At 41.7% G+C, this 20,416-nt stretch overlaps 1 protein-coding gene and 1 long non-coding RNA gene across 3 annotated transcripts; one reads left to right on the top strand and one right to left on the bottom strand.

The window, feature by feature from the left end:
• Nucleotides 1–1,737: 1,737 nt before the first annotated feature.
• On the bottom strand, nucleotides 1,738–7,604 carry LOC120574801. Of its 2 annotated transcripts, none has more exons than XM_039825255.1 (2): nucleotides 7,510–7,604; nucleotides 1,738–2,824 (listed from the first exon to the last, which is right to left on the bottom strand). In XM_039825255.1, the coding sequence occupies exon 2, from the start codon at nucleotides 2,753–2,755 to the stop codon at nucleotides 1,787–1,789; it is 969 nt and encodes a 322-aa protein (XP_039681189.1). In that variant the 5' UTR covers nucleotides 2,756–2,824; nucleotides 7,510–7,604; the 3' UTR covers nucleotides 1,738–1,786. The 2 variants fall into 2 exon arrangements, with proteins under 2 accessions (XP_039681189.1, XP_039681188.1); XM_039825254.1 differs by having other exon boundaries at nucleotides 1,738–2,809.
• A 6,729-nt stretch (nucleotides 7,605–14,333) lies between these two features.
• Nucleotides 14,334–16,691, top strand: LOC120574816. Its single transcript, XR_005641908.1, has 3 exons — nucleotides 14,334–14,431; nucleotides 15,936–16,069; nucleotides 16,223–16,691. It is a non-coding gene; the product is annotated as an uncharacterized LOC120574816 (long non-coding RNA).
• Nucleotides 16,692–20,416: the final 3,725 nt, after the last annotated feature.

The following is a 20,416-nucleotide window of genomic DNA, read 5'->3' as shown; positions in this document are numbered from 1 at the left end:
ATTCAAAAAAAGTAGGAAGCACTTAAAGAGTTCTAACACACCTTCATCCATCCATACCAACATATAACATATAAACACATAACTTATACCCCCTCCCTCCCCCCTCCCCTCCTTCCTAGAAAACATGCTTTGTTAGAGCTTCAACTCCCCGCTCCATTTGATGTGTAAACAATGACTTCCAAATAATTCAATTAATACACCCCTCCTTAATAAAAAAAATAAATAAATCAAAAATAAAAAAGTAAATAAATCAAAATCTTACCGAATTTAAACCATTTCCCAAATTATCAAATTTCCCAAAAAGGAAAAAAATAAATAAAATGAAATAAAAAATAAAAAAAATAAAAAATAAACATAAAGCAGGAAAAAAAAATGAAATAAAACAAACAAACACAGACAAACCAATAACCATTGAAAAAAATAAGAATATGACTAGTAAAGGGAGTGTACAACCAAAGTAAATCTAATTTTAACAATCTACTTTACATAAACCTATGCCAAAATCCCATATTTTTTTATTTTTTTTTTCCTTTCTTCCTTTCCTCAAACAAACAAACAAAAAAATAATAAATAAAAAAGAACCAAAGGAAAAAATTTAACAAAAAAATAATTACACAACCCCTTTCCCTAGTTGTACAATTTGGACATAATCTTTATATTCAGATTTAATATCTTTGCGTCCAGTTTCATTCCTTCGTCGTTAAGAGTATTAAATGTTCTTACCAGGCTCTGCAAGATCAGGTCATTTTATACATGTGTACTTTTTTAGTTCCAGTCTAGCTTTCTCCGGTGAGGTGAATGTGTTCACAAGGTCTCCATTCTCCACATACAACGTCGCTGGGAATTTTAGAAAAGTCTTAATGTCGTTCTGATGCAGCTGTTCTCTCAGAGGCCAGAACGCCTTCCTTTTCTCCCGCACCGCCGCAGACATGTCAGGCACCACTTTGAAGTTGCAACCCTCTATTTGTCTACGGGTTCCTTTCCAAATATACAACCTCTTCTGATAGTGGTGCAGCTTGAAAATGATAGCGCGCGGATAACCGGTGTCATCTTTCCTGGCCCCCACACGGTGCGCCCTTTCAAAGTCCTCTTCTTTAAGCTCCAGCTTCCACTTTTCCGCGAAAGTTTTAACCAAGAAAGCAGGCATAGGCAAATCCTTCTCACTTCCTTCCAAAACATTAAGCAAACGCAAGTTGTTCTGGCGATTCCTATTTTCCAGTTGGTCAATATGATCCAAAGCATTTTGTAGCTTCTTTTCGAGCGCACCTGTGCGGCTCATCTGCGTCTCCACCAAAACACCGTAATCATGCACCTCAGCCATCGCGCTCTCAAATCGTGTTTCCAAAGCCTCAATCTTCTTCACTGCGGAATCAAGTAGTGTGTTTGTAGAGGTATTGACTTGCAGTAGCTTGTTAAGTTTGGACTCGAGACCATCGAATCTGGCGTTGTAATCGAAGCCAATTGCTTCTTCTCCCGTGCCTGCCATTCTTTGTCTTTGTTGCCTCGTGTGCGGTTTCCCTTTCGGCATAGGGTCGCTTTGCTTCTTTTTTTTTCACTTCTTTTTTCCCCTCCAGTCAATCGTCTGAATTTTCACCTGTTATTACATGTATGTGATATATTTGGGGAGCTTTAAATAAGATGCATTTTAAGCCAAAGTTTTCACACGCCTTGAGAAGCTCTAGCCCTTACGACCTCTCACGCCGCGCATGCGTCCTCCATTATCCGGTGCATCCCTAAACTCAACAGTTATAATGTCAGAATATTATTATTATTATTTTCTGGATGTTTAGATGTTAAAGTATCCTTTTTGATTAACCAGCGTCTGTAGGTTGTTTCTTATGCCGCTGAAGTAACGCTTGATGTCACTTGTCTGCACGCTGTATCTGTTATCATAATAAGCCTCAAAGTATTCTTTAAAGCAGGCATAATTATAAATCATATAGTGTGCCTTTAAATCATCATCCACCAGATATGTGTAACTCAATGGCACATCAGTACTTGTAACCTCATTCACTCTGCACTTCCCCTCGATCATTTCCCTGTGCTTGATGAACAGCGTGTCCAGGTCTCTCAGGTAAGTCGAGAGGAGTCTCTCCACAGGGTCGCAGGTTTGAGTCCCTCCGAGTCTCACCAGGTGAATCAGCATCTGGATGTGGAAGGCTGCCCCGTTCACCCAGGCCTTCAGAGCCTGAGACGACATGTGGCCGTGCCTCACCATGGAGTTCTTCAGCTTGGTGAGGGCGGTGCTCAGCTGGACCTCGATCCGTCTGATGTCAGTCACCAGTTCGGGGTCGTTGTTGATGTGCATCACGCATCTCTTCAGGCACTCGTCGATCTGATCCCAGACCTCGGAGGCCTTCTCCTCGGCAAACACGCCCCGCAGAGCGTCCTTTGTGCTTTCCTCAGGTGGACTCGAGGAAGCCAAGTCGATGAGGACAGCGATGGCCAGCGCTCCGAGGCCCGCCAGTGCAGGAGCTGACTCCATGCTGGCCAGTTTATCCGCCAGGTTTTTGATCCAGTCTGCAGCATGCAGTTTGATTAAGTCATTAACGGAGCCGCCCACCTCCATTTTCCTCTTCTCGTAGTGTTGTCTCAGATTGTCTGAAGACGACAGACCTGTGAACATCACAATGCTCTTGTTGACTCTCAGATCTGGAGCCTTTCCGTCGTTTTTGATTAGAAACACAAAATCTTCCAAATCTTTCCTATGCGCCTCCCTCCCTTCCTCCAGCAGACGGCTCTGCAAATCACCCATCTTCTTGTTTTCAGGATCAGATCAAAGATGGAGGTTGTTGTTCTCTGTGTAATGCTGCAACACACAAAACTGACATTCAGTGAACATGTTCATCCAGCTGGAGAAAATGGGCCAAAATACTTAGAAAGTGATGCCAACAAATAACTGGATTATCTGGGAGGACTAAGGGTAGGGTTCCACACAGCGAAACACCTCGCGAATTTCGGCCAGCGAAAGTTAGCCTCGGGAGCGTGGTCGTGAAAACAACAAGACCGCAATTTTTTTTTAAATGTCCCGGGCTGTCAGAAGACAGGGTGGTAAAAATGCACAGCACCAAACCATCGTTAAAATGTTAGCTCATAAATGCTCTGGTAACCTGGCTATGTAGCCTAGCTGCCTTGCTATGCTTACAATGAAATACAATGTCCGAACATGCTAGCGGGTGACCAGTCGGCTAGCTGAATCATTTTGAGTGTTTAAACTATCTCCAGTGGTCTGTTTGGTGGTGTGTGTTTGTCCTGTTTAAGTTTGTGTGACATATAAACAACAATCTGTGTTGCTACAAGCGTCAATGTTCGCCAACAAAACATGTAATCAAACAAATGCGCAAGTAGCCTAGCTAGCTAGCTACCTGGCTAGGCTACAATGAAATCCAATGTCCGAACATGCTAGCGATTAGCCTGTCGGCTAGCTGAAAAGTTTGAGTGTTTAAACTAACATATTCAGTAATCTATTTAGTGGTGTATGTGCCCTAATTAAGTTTGTGTGTCATAAAACACAATTTGTGTTGATAGAAGTACCGATGTTCGTGTAGAAACATTTTAATCACATCAAAATATTCATGATACGGCGCTGATAACCTCCGCCATCTTGGTCATACTTTTTTGTAACTCCCGCCTTCAAACACAAACACACGGACCTGATTGGTTCTCGAGTGGTCCTCATTTGAATAAAGTTAAACTTTTGCCAACTTTATTTTGCTCCCCTCGGCGATTCGCTCTCATCTCGCTCAATCAGGGCGAATTATCGTCTCTATTCAACCTCAATGAGAGCAAAGCCAAATTTTGCTGTGTGGAAACCTACCGTAAGAAGGAAACTATTCACATGCCTGAAACGCCCCTGATGATGTGTTGAAACTGTAATTAAAATAAATTACATGGATGTACAGTAAAGAATGGACCAAACATTAAACATTAAAATGGATAGCATGATATCATGGCCTGGGGTCTGTTAGCTTTAGCTCTGTTAGCTTTAGCCTCGGTCTCTTAGCTTTAGCCTTGGTCTGTTGGCTTTAGCCTCAGTCTGTTAGCATGATATCATGGCCTGGGGCCTGTTAGCTTTAGCCTCCGTCTGTTAGCTTTAGCCTCAGTCTGTTAGCTTTAGACTCAGTCTGTTAGCTTTAGACTCAGCCTGTTAGCTTTAGCCTCAGTCTGTTAGCTTTAGCCCCCGGTCTGTTAGCTTTAGCCTCAGTGTGTTAGCTTTAGAGGGTGACAATTTTTCAGGACTCCTGCGGGTCACGTGATTCCATAGACAGTATATAATGGACCAATAGATCCCGTTGCTCTGGACGGAGACCAGTGAAGGCTATTAGAAGCACTTTTCCGGTGATCTCTTCCCTTACTGCGCAGCCTCCAACTGACAGAGACAACGTAAATGTGACGTGAGCAACGTGTCTGAAAGTTGTAAGTGTTCTGGTAGCTGTGCCGAGAGAAATCTCAATCATTCCCAATCTTACAGAGACGGAGAGTGTAGGTATATGTAAGGAGATAACATAGGCACAGGCTAATTATTGCTAACTAAAATGATAGTTAACATTCGTAATTAAACCTAAACAGCTAATGGAAGTCGAAACTGCCTGCGAGCTTCTCCTGTACTATACGGTAATTCCTCTACTGTGCGACAGTAAGTCACCTGCTTATGACACAATCGTTAGCGTATTTTTACAAAAGCGTCTGCTACGGAGCCATAACGTGAGCTACAAGGTAATGGAGCCTTTTATACATTGTCGTGTTTCTTTAGAAATAAACAACGGACAAATAGAGTCTTTAAACTCTTTAGATGTAAAGTTATTCTCTGTCAAGTGACGTAAAAAAAAAATGGCGGTCAGTGGAATGCTAACAAGAGGTGATCTCTTTGTAGCAACAAAATGGCGCCATCGGAGGTTCGCGCTCTGAAGCGAAGCTTACCCCCTTGCGTGATTCCCGCGGGAGTCTGGAAACATGTCACTACCTAACCCTAACGCACCCAGCAGGGAGAGACAAACGGCTCTGCTCTGCAGCGCTGCATTCACACAACAACATCAGCGCAGCAGAGGAGCTGCTCTCGCTCTCTCTGGAGCCATCGCTACACACACACACACACACACACACACACACACACACACACACACACACACACACACAGAGAGAGTCTGATAACTTTAGACAACATAGGGAATGAAACGGGAGTCTTTCTCTCTGGATTTTGCAGAACAAGATTTTTGGGGGGCAGTCACATGATCAGGATATGACGGGAGTATTTTTGTGGGCTCAGGATGGGAGCGACCAAAGAACTTCTAATATACCAAGAAGTGCCACTCCCTCGTTACTTCCGGGTTCTGAACTGGTTGCAGTTCCACCAGAGTTCCATATAGGGGGCGCTCACAGGCCAGTGCAGAATGAATGGGACTCTATGGAGATATACCCCTCAAACCCCACTTTTCTCAGGATATAATTTTTTGTCTAGTAATTTGAATGTTGCATTCGAAAGGGGAGGTAAAGAAAATACACATTGCTGGGTGTTTGATTTTTTTAAAGTTGCTTTTTTGTTCTAAAAAGCCTTTTAAAATGTCAATGACGTCATACACATATACGGCCAGAGATACTGCTTCACGGCGAGCGCTGAGTCGCTTCCTTTTTTCTCTCGAGGCATCGACAACACAGCTAACAGGTTAGACTCTCCCTGTCAATACAGATGCTAGAAAGAGGTTTGCTAATGTTTTAAAGACCACGCCGAAATATTCACTCTGACATTCAGGCTCTGCTTCGGATGCCGTCAAGCTGGATCTCCGATCGTAATCAGACCTTCACTGACCAATCAGCATTCATTAGCAGAATGCTAGCGTGTTATGGGCAACAACGACTCACCCTGTAAGAAATCAAAAGGACCTAAGTACTCGTTCATTCAACTTTCGACCTATAACCCATGTTGAACTTGCAAAATCTACAATCAAATCTGAGGTTTCTCAACGACAATCGGGTGAAAGAGACACATTTAGCCGTCTAGCTCCATAGGGTCCCATTCATTCTGCACTGGACCGCGATCCCCCCCAGTGGAACTCTGGTGGAACTGCAACCAAATCCGGTACAATGGGGCTGGATAGGGAGTGGAACGGCTTTCCGTAGACAGGCTTTGGAGCGACAATTGATTCCTGTGTCACTCTCTAGTTAGCATGATATCATGGCCTAAGAAGGAAACTATTATATATATACAAGCCTGAAACACCCCTGATATAGTCATGTTTGTGTTGGTTCAGTATTGAAACTGTAATTAAAATAAATGATATGGATGTACAGTACATGATGTAAACTAAACATTAAAATGGATAGCATGTGTAATTTAGTTATTTAGTGATTCCACCTGCCAGGGTTTAATCATCCAATACCAAGAGGTTTTATTGACATTCTGTATTGTGGTTGGTCAGTGGGAGTCTCCTCTGTAGATATATGCCCTTGTACGTGATTTACGTGCCCGTCGTAGGTTGGATAGCACCCAGTCATAAGCACATTTTAATTGTTTCTTTTCATAATATTTAATTTACATGCCATGTGGATATGATGATGTATAAAAACTTCGGTAGAATGTAGCGATGGCTATGTATACTGTTTGAAATGCTTATCTCGGGCAATGTACCGAAAGTGCTGAGGTCATGCTAGTTAGCTTAGCCGGCTAGTTAGCATAGCATGCTAGGTCGCTAATTTGCTATTGTCCATCTGTAATTAGAATGATTGGGTGTGTACGCTGTGTCCTACGTTGATGACCAGGATATAATTCTTTGTTTACCAGGTACGTATTGTTTTGTTTACATATTTGTCCAATTTAATGTTGTGTTGTGATATTATATATGCCATTGTACATGACTTAGCGGGCCAGTGCACAAGGAGTGTGCCCGTGAATGATTGGGTGTGTACGATGTGTCCCACGTTGCTGACCAGGATATAATTCTTTGTTTACCAGAATAAATCAGACAAGATTGAGAAGCAAGTGAGGAGTCTTCAATTATTACACAACGCAGAGATCACATTGGTTACACATGATATCATGGCATGGGGCCTGTTAGATTTAGCCTCAGTCTGATGGATGGATAGATGGATGGCCGGATGGATGGGTGGATAGATTGATTCTTTTTTTAGGCATCCAGTAACTTAGACAACCATAACACAACAAACACACATATATCTCACATACATAAAAATCACTCACAGAAATGTAAAGAGTTAACAATTGATTCCAAAGGTCTGGTATGGACTGACTATGTGATGTAATGACCATGATCAGGTGCTCTGGTAGACTGTGTGCAGTGGTGGTAGTGCAGAAGAGAACAGTGCAATAGCTTATTATTAAAAATGAACTATGAAAAGACAATAAAGTCTGTTAGCTTTAGCCTCAGTGTGTTGGCATGCTATCATATCAAACATGTTTCAGACTACAGATCAGCTGCAGAAGATTATTCCAGCTGTTCTTGATCAACAGATCAGTGACTAATCACCCCAAATTTCAGACAGTAAAGTTTTTACCTCAGCTCAGAGACATTGGTCCAGACGTGCTCTCAGCTCCAGTTCACGCTGCTGGAGATATTCTGATGACAGAGAGTGAGAGTGCAGAGTGATGGTGATGCTGCAGTCTGTGTGAGCCCCGCCCCGCCTTCCCCCAGTGATGGTGATGCTGCAGTCTGTGTGAGCCCCCCACGACCAGCTGCACCAGTAAAGAAACGGTCTGCAGCATACAGGCCCGCCTCCCTTTTCCTCTTCTCGTAGTACATCATCACAATGGTCGTGTTGACTCTCAGATTAAGACCGTTTTTGATTTGCTTCCTGAAATAATCCAGTTCTGCCGTCTCCCTCTCCATCCTCTCCTCCATTCTGCTCTCCTCTCATCACCCATCTTCTTGTTTTCAGGATCAGATCAAAGATGGAGCTTGTAGTTTTCTGGGTAACGCTGCAACACACAAACCGTGAACGTGCAAATGATCTTAGAACACCGTTTCTACTTTCATTGAAGCTTTGCATTAACTAGGATTAAAATGCAGTTCTGTTCCTGTAATGAAGTATCTTTAAAGTGGGTTATTGCTTCCTTGAGGCTCTGCATTCTTCTTTCACTACTACAAACAGGTTACAGACTTCAGATCAGCTGCTGAAGAGGATTCTAGTCAGTGACTGAACATGTTGGGCCCCATCTTGCACCCAGCGCAGCGCAAAGCCTGATACAAGTGTCTTTGCTAGTTTAAGACCCATGGGCATGCTGGTCTTACAGGGAGGTGTGTTCAGGTGCATTCTGGGCATATTGCTATCTTGGGGCAGTTGGCTCTGAATGGAACTAATGCACCACCTATAGGCACATTAATAAAAAAGCACAACTTCTATTCTATTCTACTAAGTACAACCCTTTTGAACCATGCGCTCGGCGCACAGACCCTTTTTTCCGCCGTTAAACTAGCAAAAGTGGATTCGTTACCGTCTTAAACGCACCTGCCCCAGCTGCGCCCGTGCCCCTAGATGGTTAAAATAGGGCCCAGAATCTCAAACCTGTAGACAGTCAAGTTTTTACCGTAGCAGAGAGATGTGGTCCAGTTTCTGATGTTGTGATGACTGTGCAGAGTGATGGTGATGCTGCAGTCCTCTGACCAGCTGCACCAGGAAAGAAACTAACACATGGAAAAATGCTTAAATGCTGCTGCTGTGTGGTGATATTGGCAGTGCTGGCGGCGCCTTCAACCTGTCTGACGCCGCCGACATCTCCGACAACAAGAAAGTGGCCATGCGGAACCTCAACGACCGCCTGGCGTCCTACCTGGACAAGGTGCACAGCCTGGAGAGGGCCAACACTGACCTGGAGCTGAAGATCAGACAGTTCGTGGAGAACAAGATTAAACCTGAGGGCCACGACGGGACCGCGTACTACGTCTGCATCAAAGACCTGCAGGACCAGGTGAGCACAGAGACTCTGAACTCTAAGGGCATTTTCTCAATTCCTACATATCTTCTTAGATTCACCCTTTAAGGTATTTGTATATAACTGATCCCCATGTGTTTGATATCGAAATGTTCAGAACAAAGCCTGCACATTTCTCCTAGAGTGTTGTGTAAAAAGATAATTTGGCCAATAATGCTGAAAAGTTGATCACTTTTTGGAAGTCTTCAATTATACACAGAGAGGCAAATGACAAGTGTCCCAAGCTACCTTCCCTGTCTTTCTTGCGTCGGGGTATATTTTTTAATAGTGATCCCCAAACTTGTCCTAGAGCAATGTGTAAAGAGACAATTTGGCCCTAAAGCTGAAAAGTTCCAGTAATCCTACTGCTCCAAATAAGTGAGAAAATAACACCAACATGTTCCTATTTACGGTGCCCTCCACAATTACTGGCACCCCTGTTTAAGATGGGGTCATGGACTTCTAAAACGTCTCCTTTTTTTTTTAAACAACATAGACCTCAAATACAAAAAAAGAGAAAAATCCAACCTTTTATTTAAGTACATTACTTTGGTGGTAAAAAAAAAAATCACACATTTAGAAAAAAAAACTTGAAATCATGTGTCCCACAATTATTGGAACCCCTAACAATTCCGTTGAAAAATGTAATTAATTTTTTTTTAAATATATTTTTCTGTAGTTGCTAAAGTTGGTCAGGGTATCTAGGAACTTTTAAATAGTAATTCATGACTTCCTGTTTCCCTGGGGTATAAATATGACGTGACACAGAGTCCTAATTCTCTTACCCATTTGTCAACATGGCAAAGACAAGAGAACACACAATTCAAGTAAGGCAGATGTGTGTCGACCTTCATAAGTCAGGCAATGGCTACAAGAAAATAGCCACTGGCCTTAACTTGCCCGTATCTACAGTCAGAGGAATCATTAAGACGTTTAAAACAACTGGAACAGTGACAAACAAGGCTGGAAGAGGTCCCAAGTTTATCTTGCCACAACGCACAGTGAGGAGGATGGTAAGAGAAGTAAAAAAAAGTCCTAAGCTCACTGTCACAGAATTGCATCAAAGAGTGGCATCTTGGGGTCACGAAGTCTCCAAAACAACCATCAGACGCTCTCTACATGCCAACAAGCTGTTTGGGAGGCATGCAAGGAAAAAGCCTTTTCTCACTAACACTCAACAAGCGGAACGTCTGGAGTTGCGCTAAGCGGCACTGGGACTTCAACTGGGATTGTGTGCTTTGGTCAGATGAGACTAAGATTGAGCTTTTTGGCAACAAACACTCTAAGTGGGTCTGGCGTAAAACAAAAGATGAGTATGCCGAAAAGCACCTTCACCACCGTGAAGTATGGTGGAGGATCTGTGATGCTTTGGGGCTGTTTCTCTTCCAAAGGCCCTGGGAACCTTGTTAGGATGCATGGCATTATGAATGCTTTGAACTACCAGGACATTTTAAACAAAAACCTGATGGCCTCTGCCAGAAAGCTGAAGATGGGTCGTCACTGGGTCTTTCAGCAGGATAATGATCCTAAACATGTGGCAAAATCTACACAAAAATGGTTCAGCAGTCACAAACTCAAGGTCCTCCCATGGCCATCTCAGTCCCCAGACCTCAACCCAATCGAAAACCTGTGGGGTGAGCTAAAGAGGAGAGTGCATGAGAGAGGACCCAGGACTCTGGATGATCTAGAAAGATTGTGCAAAGAAGAATGGTCAAAGATCCCTCTCTCTGTGTTCTCCAATCTTGTGAAATGTTATAGAAGGAGATTAAGTGCTGTCTTGTTGGCAAAAGGGGGTTGTACAAAGTATTAACATCAGGAGTGCCAATAATAGTGGGACACATGATTTCAAGTTTTCTTTTTCTAAATGCGATTTTTGTTTTTTTACCACCAAAGTAATGTACTTAAATAAAAGGTTGGATTTTTCTCTTTTTTTTGCGTTTGAGTTCTATGTTGTTTAACAACAAAGGAGAATTTTTAGAAGTCCATGACCCCATCTTAAACAGGGGTGCCAGTAATTGTGGAGGGCACTGTACATGTTGTGATTTGTAGAATCACAGCGTGTACAAAAAACAATGTAACATGAGACACAGCCATCTTCTAACTGTAAACAAACCAGGAACTATATTCTCAGAAGGCGAAGCTCTGCTACTTGGGCGGAGTGATATGCCCGCAGCAAGCCTGTCTGAGAATATAGTTCCCGGTTTGTTTACGGTTAGAAGATGGCTGTGTCTCATGTTACGTTGTTTTTGAGTCTGTCTCAGCTTCTTTAATAAAAACCAAGGCTGACATTGTTTTCTGTGGTTCATGTGTTTTTATTTCACCCTGACGGATCAGCTGCTGCTTTCACTTCATAAAAGAGAATCATCTCTGATGTAAAACTAATGAGGGAACTTTTTAATCCCTGTGTTGTCTTCCCGTTGACCATGCAACTTTTTGTTTTTCCTGGGTCAAAATTTAAAATTAAAACTTTTATGCAATGTTTTGTTCTTTTTTTAACATCAGAGGCCTGTACTAGGAATCCAGATCAACATGTCCTGGATGTATTTCACCTAACCTAACAACCACGGTCCTCCATAAGCTGTGTCACAACGGTGGTTAACAACTACTTCAGTCAACTCAGGGTTTCCCAATCTAGAGACACGCGTTCACATAAAAGAGGCGGGGTTTGCACAGCACGACCAATCGCAAACATCTATAAGATCCGCATATTTTACATAAGAAGAGCAAACTATAATTCTACATAAATATGAAGAACACAAACGCGTTTTTGCAGGCAAAACGTACTACAATCGTTGCTTCTAAAACAAGAAGGAAAGCTGGCAAAAAAATAGCTGACACTGTAGATGTGTAAATCACAACGCTTATCAATATCACTTCCTCATCACTCAGGACCTAGATCTGACCATAATTATGCTTGTGCTTTCCATAAACTGTCGTTGCTTTAGCCTTTTATTTCAGTTGCAACCCTAGCAGTGGTAAGCAATCGTGGGAGCAAATGAAAAATATATAACATATGGCTCAACATGCCGACAAATAGCCTATACGTAATTCCCTCAGGGAATGTTAACAGGGTTGTCGGTGCGCGAGTGCGAGCGGTCTCCGCGCACCGAGCCCCACCTGGTCTTCTAAGAACGGTGACGCCGTTATCAATCGAGTACTGATTGGTCAGTAGGCGGTGCTTTTACACCGGTTGGTCTCTAATCTCCAACATAACCTGTGTAGAAATATTTTATTAACAAATGTGTGTATGTGCTCGTTGCAAAAGAGCTGTGCTAGTCATTGAGGAAGTGGTTTAAAGTACTCTGGGTGACCTCTGATGCACAGAAAGTTACGCTTAAGTCATAAAAATAGTTTAGGCTTTTATTAAATTCAATTCAATTTTATTTATAGTATTAAAGAGTTATCTCAAGACACTTTACAGATAGCATAGGTCTAGACCACACTCTATAATTTACAAAGACCCAACAATTCTAGTAATTCCCCCAATAGCAAGCAATATCATTTTATGGCATAGATGTGCATTGTTTGAAGGTTGCGAGAACGAAGAGGAAGTTGCACCACACAGAGGCCCCGACCTTGCCGTGTGTGTGTCTGTGTAAGAAACAAGAAGACACTCCCCCTGTGAGGATAGGATAAAAGCTTGAGGGAGAGAATAGTGTAGACCCCACAATTCTAATAATTCCCTCAAGAGCAAGCAATATCATTTTATGGCATAGAGGTGCATTGTTTGAAGGTTGCGAGAACAGAAGAGGAAGTTGCACCATACAGAGACCCCGACCTTGGCGTATGGAGGACTAAAAATGACAGAAGGAAAAATAAATAAATGCAGAAATATAGTGAAAATAAATAAATTTTGGTAACATAAATGGCTATTTCTGTATTTTTACATGTATTTATTTATTTATTTATGCATTTCTATATGTATTTATTTGTGTATTTATACATTTATTTATTTATTTATATATTTATTTATTTATTTATACATGTATTTATTTCTGTATTTCCACATTTCTACATTAATTTATTTCTGTATTTCCACATTTCTACATTTATTTCTGTATTTCCACATTTCCACATTTCTTTTTCCCTGCGCTTGTATGCTAATTGAGTGGGAGGTGCCAACATCAGTCTGAAGAAGGATTGGTTAGCTGGGGGCCGTGTCGCTAACCAGACAGAAGCAAACGATCCATCCCTCGCTTTGTCTCTGTCTCTTGTAGCTAATGTGACTGTGGGGTCACTCGACAGTGAGCAAGATATAGAGGAAGTTTATGTATGTTTATGTAAGTCATAATTTTAAATTATTGTACTTGTGCTGGTTGCACAAAGTCCAGTCTGTCAGGAAATCATGAACATAATTTTCCTTGTATGAAAAGCAAGGTTTTTCGTTTTTGGGTGCGTTTTGTGCAGGTAAAGTGAGCAGACTTCACTGCGCGTCTGTCACCACACACTGGGTCGTTTGTAGCGTTCATTTCACTCCGGAGAGTTATAGACCTGGAGATTTGTTGGAGTCTCGGATGGGATTTTATGTGAGACTGATTACCGATGCTGTTCCCTCGGTGCACTCAATGGAATCAATCCACCACCATCAAGGCTTTCACCTGAATCTGGCGCGGGTAGGACTGGAGGACCAACTTGCAGAAATTCCTGCACCGAAAAAGAGCTCTTAGCAGAGTAGGTCTTACTTTTAATTAGGGATGCACTGAACCCAGAGTTCGGTACGGAATTCGGCCAAACGTTGGGCTTTTTGACGGAGTTCGGGTACTGCCGAACGTCAGAATTTTTTTCGACCGAACCGAACGGTACCAAAGAGGAGTAACGAGAGGCGAAACTCGAGAAAAAGAGACAAACGTTGTGTTGAGTTTCTGCTCTTGTCAAAGAGTATAGAAGTAACAAGAGGAGAAACTCAACAGAACGTTCCATTGCAAACAAAACTGACACACACCCATGACAGAGCTGCAGCTCCGCCATCTTGGACTGAACTATCTTGTTACTTCACTACTCTTTGTAGAGTTACGTGGTCAACGTAATGATGTAGTTGGAGCTAGACGGAATACAGTCGCAACCTAGCAACGGTAGTAAGCTGTGAGAAAGTGAAAATGGAACTTGTGAGCAGAAAAAGTGTTGTTTGGCAGTACTTTCAGTCAAAAGAAGGCCATTCAAGTCCAGCTACATGTTCATTTTGCAATGCCGATTGGTCTGGTGGTGGCGAGGACCCTAAACTATACACAACACCGCCGCTGTTAAGACATTTGCGTATGAAACATCCGAAAGAATACGAGTTGTGCATGAAGGAATCTCCAGACAGCAACTTCAGGTACGGCAAAGGAAGGACAGTCACAGCTAAAAACTGGTGTTAACCAGACCGAGCCTCTCCCAGGCTGTCAGCTGTTCTCTCGGTAAATGAGTCTTCCTACAGTGGGAGCGGAGCAACCGAACGGCCGGCTGCTGCTCGTTAGCTAACGGTAGCCTTCTGATTCCACCCCCCCAACAAACCTTCATCATACACTGGTAAGTGAAAGTTTGCAAAACAAAATTGTCACTCATCTGGCGATAGCGATGTACTTTCCTACGATGTGAATAGAGCGTGGGGGTAGCCTACTTTATGGGATTATAAATCTAAAAGGCTAATATTTTGGATATTGGTTGGATCTTGAGATAGGGTAAACATAGGCCTTGTCAAGGCATAATGTTGCCTATTCTTTTTTATTTTTTACACTTAAAATACAATGAAAAATGCACTGCTGTGGACGTTGTTTACTTCATTAATGTGTTTACTGTGTTAAGAATGTGAGTAGGGTTCGGTTCGGTTCGGTTAGGGGTTCGGCAGAATCTTAACCAGTAGGTTCGGTATGCAGCAGGACCCAAAAAATCTGGGTTCGGTGCATCCCTACTTTTAATTCTTGTAACTCTTAATTTGGCTGATTTCGTAATGTTTTAGTCTAATAATTTCAGAATAAAGAAGTGATTTGAGCGTGTATGTATTGGGCAATCCACCATCTAACTAGTAACATAAATGTTAACTTGGCTATTGCATTAGCAAACATTTGGTAGCTCATGATTTGACAGAATTGTGTCTGAAATAAAATCATTCCAGTCATCTGGAATAAAAATGCGCTGACTGCAAATTCCTAGCATCAGGGCTTCAGTATACAGAGAGAGAGGGAGAGACTGAGCTTTAGAACAGGTTTTCGTAATTGTCTGCCTTGACATCAATGCAGTTTGCATTAAGCTAGCTATGAGCTGTTGGCAGCTAGCTAGCCCAAACACCCCCGTTTTCTCCTCATTTTATTAAGCTAGCTATGAGCTGTTGGCAGCTAGCTAGCCCAAACACCCCCGTTTCACCCGCATTTTATAAAGCTAGCTATGAGCTGTTGTCAGGCAGCTAGCTAGTCCAAACACCCTGTTTCCCCCGCATTTTATTAAGCTAGCTATGAGCTGTTGTCAGGCAGCTAGCTAGCCCAAACACCCCCGTTTCCCCCGCATTTTATTAAGCTAGCTATGAGCTGTTGTCAGGCAGCTAGCTAGCCCAAACACCCCCGTTTCCCCCACATTTTATTAAGCTAGCTATGAGCTGTTGTCAGGCAGCTAGCTAGCCCAAACACCCCCGTTTCCCACGCATTTTATTAAGCTAGCTATGAGCTTTTGGCAGCTAGCTAGCACAAACACCCCCGTTTCCCCCGCAATTTATTAAGCTAGCTATGAGCTGTTGGCAGGCAGCTAGCTAGCCCAAAACTCCAGTTTCCCCTGCATTTCAATTCAGACCGTTCTTCCGCACGATTTTGTATCCCAGTAGGCTACTCTCTGGTAATTTAGAAAGTCCAAATTGATATATTAATCAATATGCTGAAATCTCCTAGATTTTGCCACTAGACATGTCAGAGCTGCTTTGGTTTTATTTCTCTTTTTTTATTTGTATTATTATTACTGTTACTGATACTATTACTTATTACCAGTTGGTAACTAAGCTTGTATCCTATTTTTGTGAGTGATTTTGAACCTCCGTGTTTTTCAGATTTTGGCAGAACGTGCAGCCAGTAATGAAGGGATAGATGCACCTAACAGAGGGCTTCTCTCTACAGGATCCTGGACCATTAGTGCTTCGTCGTGGGTCACAGTGCAACATCAGATGTCTGCAACGCTCATCAGGTAGTGTAACTTGCATCTATCATTATCTGTATATGACACATAAACATTTACAAATTACTTCTAATGGTAGGAAGAAGACCTTTCATACTGGACTGTATTAGGTTGTGCATGTGTTGTGACCACTCTCTTTTTTTCCCTTTTTTTGCCTAGCAGTTTTTCTTGGACAAGGGGGCCCCTAAATCATGGCTGCAGCTGTCGCCGTGGTCCTGCTACACCCTGCTACGCCGTGCAGTTCCCTGCTACGTCCTGTAACGCCCTGCTACGCCATGAACTACTGCAACTACTATTTATAGTCGTAGTTCAATTATCTTTATTGTAGGATGACCACATTTCCTGGAACTAAAACCGGGACACTTTGTGCGTGACCGTAGTGTGTTTGTGCACGACCACGCTTTTTAACGTGAACATGTGCCAGCCCAGGTCAGACACAGACACAGACAGTAACTTCATTATTTTGATCCTAGGCTCCTCGTCTAATAATAAGTGTTTTCTCTTGTGAAATTAACAAAATTGCAGTAACAGCCTTTTTCAGTTTAGTGTGAGATTTATGTTGCGATTTTTTCTAAAGAAGATTTTTTGAAGTTTTATTTATTCCAATAACAGCAAATTAATTAAAATGATTTATTGAAAATTTTCAGCATCAAACACTTAATTTCCTTCATTCTGGTGAATTTTTATGCACCTATTTCTACCTTTTCTGAATCAATGTATGCTGCAAATATCAACAATACAATCCAAATATAATAATATATAATAATAATGGACTGTCCCGGTCAAACCGGGACGTCTGGTCACCCTATATTATCGCCACTGTTCGTCACACCCCCAACCGGCACCGTCAGAACCGCCTACCAAGAGCCTGGGTCTGTCCCAGGTTTCTTCCTGAGAGGGAGGTGTTCCTCGCCACTGTCACACTGAATGCTTGCTCTTGGGGGAATTACTAGAATTGTTGGGTCCCTGTAAATTATAGTGGGGTCTAGACCTACTCTATTTGTAAAGTGTCTTGAGATAACTCTTGTTATGATGTATTAAAGTGGATGAAGATGAGACTTTATTGATCTGGTGGTGAAATTTACAAGCTACCTGCCAAGTCAAACTTCTAAAAGAAATGCAAAAGTAGTGTAAAGCATTACAATTCAGAGACAGTAATATTGTAATATAACTAATTACTCTGAAATGACAGTAACTCGTAATCTATAATGAACTACATTTTGGAAGTAACTTGCCCAACAATCCTAGTTACTATCAATGAAATTATGAATACATTTTATACAACAAGACACTTTGTGATTGTGTTCATTTTGTGAAAACAAAATATATTTATTGATTGCCTCCCTTCCTCTGGAAACTGGCTCCTGATTGCGGCCACAACACAAGCTGGTATCACCTTCCTGATCTCCCTGCCCAGAAACCCATATGTCTATCGGACCACCTGCCTGTAGGCTGTGGATCCGAAATGCCTAGAGAATGATAGGGGTGCAGTGTTGATATTGATAATCCTGTTAACATAGTCAATATGATAAAGAGTGATAGACTTATTTGATGTAACATTTTCAGTTATTCTATTCCATAAATGTATGTATGCACATCAGAGTTTAAAAATCTGCTAATCCCTCAGCATCAATAATGCACATTAGATTAGATTCTACTTTATTGTCATTGTGCAGAGTACAAGTACAAAGACAACAAAATGCAGTTTGCGTCCAACCAGAAGTGAAAAAAATCAAATATGTATAACCAAGTGTAAGTAATGAACATGTACAGGTATGTGCAATGTAGTAGGAGTAACATAGTAAGAATATAGATACAGTGCCCTCCACAATTATTGGCACCCCTGTTTAAGATGGGGTCATGGACTTCTAAAAATTCTCCCTTTTTTTTAAAACAACATAGAACCCAAATGCAAAAAAAGAGAAAAATCCAACCTTTTATTTAAGTACATTACTTTGGTGGTAAAAAAAAAAATCACACATTTAGAAAAAGAAAACTCGAAATCATGTGTCCCACAATTATTGGCACCCCTGATGTTAATACTTTGTACAACCCCCTTTTGCCAACAAGACAGCACTTAATCTCCTTCTATAACATTTCACAAGATTGGAGAACACAGAGAGAGGGATCTTTGACCATTCTTCTTTGCACAGTCTTTCTAGATCATCCAGAGTCCTGGGTCCTCTCTCATGCACTCTCCTCTTTAGCTCACCCCACAGGTTTTCGATTGGGTTGAGGTCTGGGGACTGAGATGGCCATGGGAGGACCTTGAGTTTGTGACTGCTGAACCATTTTTGTGTAGATTTTGCCACATGTTTAGGATCATTATCCTGCTGAAAGACCCAGTGACGACCCATCTTCAGCTTTCTGGCAGAGGCCATCAGGTTTTTATTTAAAATGTCCTGGTAGTTCAAAGCATTCATAATGCCATGCATCCTAACAAGGTTCCCAGGGCCTTTGGAAGAGAAACAGCCCCAAAGCATCACAGATCCTCCACCATACTTCACGGTGGTGAAGGTGCTTTTCGGCATACTCATCTTTTGTTTTACACCAGACCCACTTAGAGTGTTTGTTGCCAAAAATCTCAATCTTAGTCTCATCTGACCAAAGCACACAATCCCAGTTGAAGTCCCAGTGCCGCTTAGCAAACTCCAGACGTTTACGTTTGTGAGTGTTAGTGAGAAAAGGCTTTTTCCTTGCATGCCTCCCAAACAGCTTGTTGGCATGTAGAGAGCGTCTGATGGTTGTTTTGGAGACTTCGTGACCCCAAGATGCCACTCTTTGATGCAATTCAGTTTGTCACTGTTCCAGTTGTTTTAAACGTCTTAATGATTCCTCTGACTGTAGATACGGGCAAGTTAAGGCGAGTGGCTATTTTCTTGTAGCCATTGCCTGACTTATGAAGGTCGACACACATCTGCCTTACTTGAATTGTGTGTTCTCTTGTCTTTGCCATGTTGACAAATGGGTAAGAGAATTAGGACTCTGTGTCACGTCATATTTATACCCCAGGGAAACAGGAAGTCATGAATTACTATTTAAAAGTTCCTAGATACCCTGACCAACTTTAGCAACTACAGAAAAATATATATATATATAAAAAAAAAGAAATTAATTTTTCAGCGGAATTGTTAGGGGTGAATTGTGGGACACATGATTTCAAGTTTTCTTTTTCTAAATGCGATTTTTTTTTTTTTTTTTTACCACCAAAGTAATGTACTTAAATAAAAGGTTGGATTTTTCTATTTTTTTGCATTTGAGTTCTATGTTGTTTAAAAAAAAAAGGAGAATTTTTAGAAGTCCATGACCCCATCTTAAACAGGGGTGCCAGTAATTGTGGAGGGCACTGTATATGCAGGGTATTAACAAAATATATTATAAGAAAAACGGAATAAATATGGATATTCAATATGAACCACATAGACAGATATGTGCAGTGTGGTAACAGTACCATTGTAGTGCAGAAACGGTAAACGTACCCATTAAGCCCAGGCACCATTTAAGCCCCCTTGCAACTTTGAAGTCAATTTAAAAAAAAAGAGGTGGCTGTCTCACGCTACTCATTATTTCATCCAATCCAGGGGTGTCAAACTCATTTTCCCAGAGGGCCACACTGGAAAAAGAGAAGAGGGCGAGACATGGAGAGTTTATTGACGTGCTTTTGTTACCGCATGTCACTTTATTTTAACATTTTGGTAGCTTTTTTTTCCTCATTTTTGTTCTGACTTTTTTGTGGCTTTCTCAGACATTTGTCACCTTTTTGTAAATCTGTTGTACGCTTTTTGTCACATTTTTGTTGACGTGAAGCCTTACAAAAGTCATCAAAAGACTTCCTTAGCCATCGTAGAGTTTAGCAAATCAAGCAAAACAATGATTAAAATTTTTTTTAACAACAACCGGTTTCTCAGCCTGAATATGAAAACTCTCTCTGCTTCTTCTGGGGGAATTTCTGAGTCTCAGAGTCGGCAAATCTGACATATTCTGCTTTTGAATATCAGGTAATTGCACTTTTAAAAAAACACTTTCCTGTGTTTTTGGTTTGGCGCAAAACTAGGCGGGCCAAAATGTTATTGTGAACCCAAATTGATATACGGGCCGGATCTAAAGCTGCAAGGGGCCGGATTTGGCCCGCGGGCCTTGAGTTTGACACGTGATCTAATCTAACAAGTTCTTAATTACACATCAGTTTTTGTTGAGAACCAATCACATTTGTCAATGTTGAGATATGCCAGCATACATCAGTGCAGTCTCAAGGAGGCTCACATAAAATCGCCTCAAAACTTTGGTGTTTTGGGACCCCTCAGAAGGAATCTATTGTCAACAATTTACATCCACTAACTTGGTAAGTACATTCAT

The sequence above is a fragment of the Perca fluviatilis genome, chromosome 15, assembly GCF_010015445.1.
Source record: "Perca fluviatilis chromosome 15, GENO_Pfluv_1.0, whole genome shotgun sequence".
Classification (NCBI taxonomy): domain Eukaryota; kingdom Metazoa; phylum Chordata; class Actinopteri; order Perciformes; family Percidae; genus Perca; species Perca fluviatilis.
This window is presented reverse-complemented; position numbering and strand designations above follow the sequence as displayed.